The sequence below is a fragment of the Pteropus vampyrus genome, unplaced genomic scaffold, assembly GCF_000151845.1.
Source record: "Pteropus vampyrus isolate Shadow unplaced genomic scaffold, Pvam_2.0 Scaffold412, whole genome shotgun sequence".
Taxonomy (NCBI): Eukaryota; Metazoa; Chordata; class Mammalia; order Chiroptera; family Pteropodidae; genus Pteropus; species Pteropus vampyrus.
Genome location: NW_011889193.1, coordinates 391945 through 394284, shown reverse-complemented (window position 1 = coordinate 394284; position 2340 = coordinate 391945). Strand labels below are relative to the sequence as shown.

General features: G+C 62.0%; 1 protein-coding gene across 3 annotated transcripts in view; it reads right to left on the bottom strand.

Annotated features, from left to right (window-relative positions):
- Positions 1 to 40: 40 nt before the first annotated feature.
- The window catches only part of LOC105306013, a 6093-nt gene continuing 3793 nt past the window's right edge, over positions 41 to 2340 (bottom strand). The window contains exons 2-4 of one of the 3 annotated variants that reach the window (XM_023523791.1): positions 2146 to 2294; positions 1763 to 1930; positions 41 to 1036 (exon numbers count right to left, since the gene is read on the bottom strand). In XM_023523791.1, the coding sequence (XP_023379559.1) occupies positions 705 to 1036; positions 1763 to 1930; positions 2146 to 2294 (649 nt within the window). In that variant the 3' untranslated portion in view covers positions 41 to 704. Of the gene's footprint in view, positions 1037 to 1762; positions 1963 to 2145; positions 2335 to 2340 lie in introns of those variants that run through there. The other 2 variants (XM_023523792.1, XM_023523793.1) reach the window with 2 other exon arrangements.

Genomic DNA, 2340 nt, shown 5'->3' with positions numbered 1-2340 from the left:
AAGGCCTCGCTTCAGTGAAGAGTGTGTTCCTGACCTTCGGTGGAGGTGGCCGGGGGCCTCGTCAGGCTGGAGGGTGACCAGGCGGCATGAGCCGCCTGAGGGCCCAGGGGCCCAGGGCTAAATCCAGCGGCTTTGAAAGGTGACCAAGGGGACTATGCCCCTCACAAGCACTTCGGTACTTCCCCTTCTGAAAGCCCGCGGCCTGCACGGGCCAGTGGTGACCAGATGGGGGGCAGACGGGGTAAAGGGGGTCAGATATAGGGGGGAAAGGGGAGGGTGAAGTGGGTAAAGGGGATCAGATACATGGTGTAGCCGAAGGAAGCTGGCCTTTGGGTGGTAAACACACAACAGAATATGCGATGTCCAATGCTAATGTACACCTGGAAATTATGTAATTGTGTTAACCAATGTTACCCCGATAAACTTAATAAAAATACATAAAAAAAGGAAAAAGGACCCGCAGAGCGCGTGTGTGACACTTGGTCTCTATTTGGGGCGTTGCTCCTTCCAGAGGCTCAGCTGATCGTCAGCTGTGGGGCCGGGAGGAAGTCCCCGCCCTGACCAGCCCTGACCTGGTTCTGTGCCCCGTCTCGTCCCCTCCCCACACGGCCTCAGGCTGTGTGTGAGGCTGGGGATCAGCCTCGTCAACCCTCCTCCCACATTTCCACGCCCCCTTCTCCCAGGGGACTGAATGCGGGCTGACGTCACCCTCTCCTGGGTCTGGCCTTCCTCCCTCTCAGCACCCAGGCTCCCTCATGACCACAGGCGCCAAGGGAAACATGCCCGGCCGTGCCTCCACCCTCCCGGCCAGGGCGGCGGGGTGTGCGTGGTCCAAGGTGGCAGGGTCGGGGTCCTGGGACAGAAGTGACTGGGTCAGAGGAGAAGCAGAGGCGGGAGCCAGCGCGCACTCTGTACTGAAGCCATTGAAGCCATCGAAGCCATCGAAGCTCGTTTCGTCGGCTGAGCGCCAGCCCTCGGCCCCTGCAGCCTCCTCTGCTGTTCGCGGCCTGACAGCCGTCCGGCCTGCGCTGGCCCCCTGGGGGGTAAGCAGGAGACGGCCTTCAGTCTGCCACCCTGGCTTAGAGTCCCCACAGAACGACCCCACCTCGCCCTTCCTCTGCGGGGACCCTCAGCTGTGCCCAGGCCAGTGGAGCCCCCAGCGGATGGCTGCCAGGAGCTGCCCTGGGGGAGGACGGAGGGGCAGAGAACGACCGTGAAACGTAGGACACGTCTCCCCGACAGCTCAGGGCCAGTGGCCATGGGCGACTGAAAAATAGGCTTAAGAGAAGCAAAAGGTGCTTCCTGCAGCATGTCACATGTCAAAGCGCTTTGGACAAAATGTCATTGTACCCACGTTCCGAGCCCCTCTGAGGACGGGGGGCGTGGAGGGGACAGGCGGGCGGGTCACACTAGCCGGGTCGACGTTACAGAGCGGCTGCCGTAGGACGGCGGATGCCCCGAGTCCTCGCCGAGGGCCCTGGAAGTTAGGGTTCCCGCAGGGCGGCGGCCCTCCTGCTGATGGCTTTGCCCCCGCACCCCTGGTCTGGGGGAGGGGAGTACAGGCCCACGTCGGCGCATCTGGCGCAGGGGGTCCTGCACGGTCCGGCTGCAAGCGTCCAGGACTGGGGAGGGGGTCTTTCGTGGCAGCGAGGGGTTTGAATGGCGCCCGCCCAGCCCCGCCAACGCCGGTGCCGGGAGGGGCGGGGGCAGGGCACAGGTTTTGCTTTGCTTCGAAGCGCTGGACACAACGCCCGCCACCCACCTACCAGCCTCCAGGGAAGAGCCGCCTCCACCGTGAGGGCCGGTTCCAGTGTCTCCGCCGGGGACACCCTGTTCTGTAGCATCTTTGTCTTATTTGCTTTTGGACTGAAGAAAAGCTTCCAACTCCAGTGCCAAATCCTTGAAAAGAGGCTCCTACTGAGGAGGACACCTACTCCCGGGGGCAGGCAGAGGCCCTGCGAGCTGGGGCGGGGTGGGGGACACCACTGAATTGACAAGCTGCAAATGGTTGGTCTGCGGACAGAAACAACAGCCAGCTGTGATGTTTTGTTGGGACTGACCATTGTGTAAACAGCTTAATAAACAATTAAAAAGCAGGAGACGGCCACATTTTAAGAAATCCAGGTCCTCGACATCGTGACACACCAGAGACTGTGACGCGTGAAAGGCACATCCCGCGGAGTGCGACGGAGCACGTCGTCCATCTCCAGTGTGCCCAGTCCTCGGCTCTCGCCGTTGTCACCTGGGCACTGAGGCTCCATGTCGGCCGGTGTTTACGTGTCGCTTCTGCTGGGCTCTCCAATGAAAAGCTGTTAGCGCGGCCGCCAGGCGGCCGTGGGG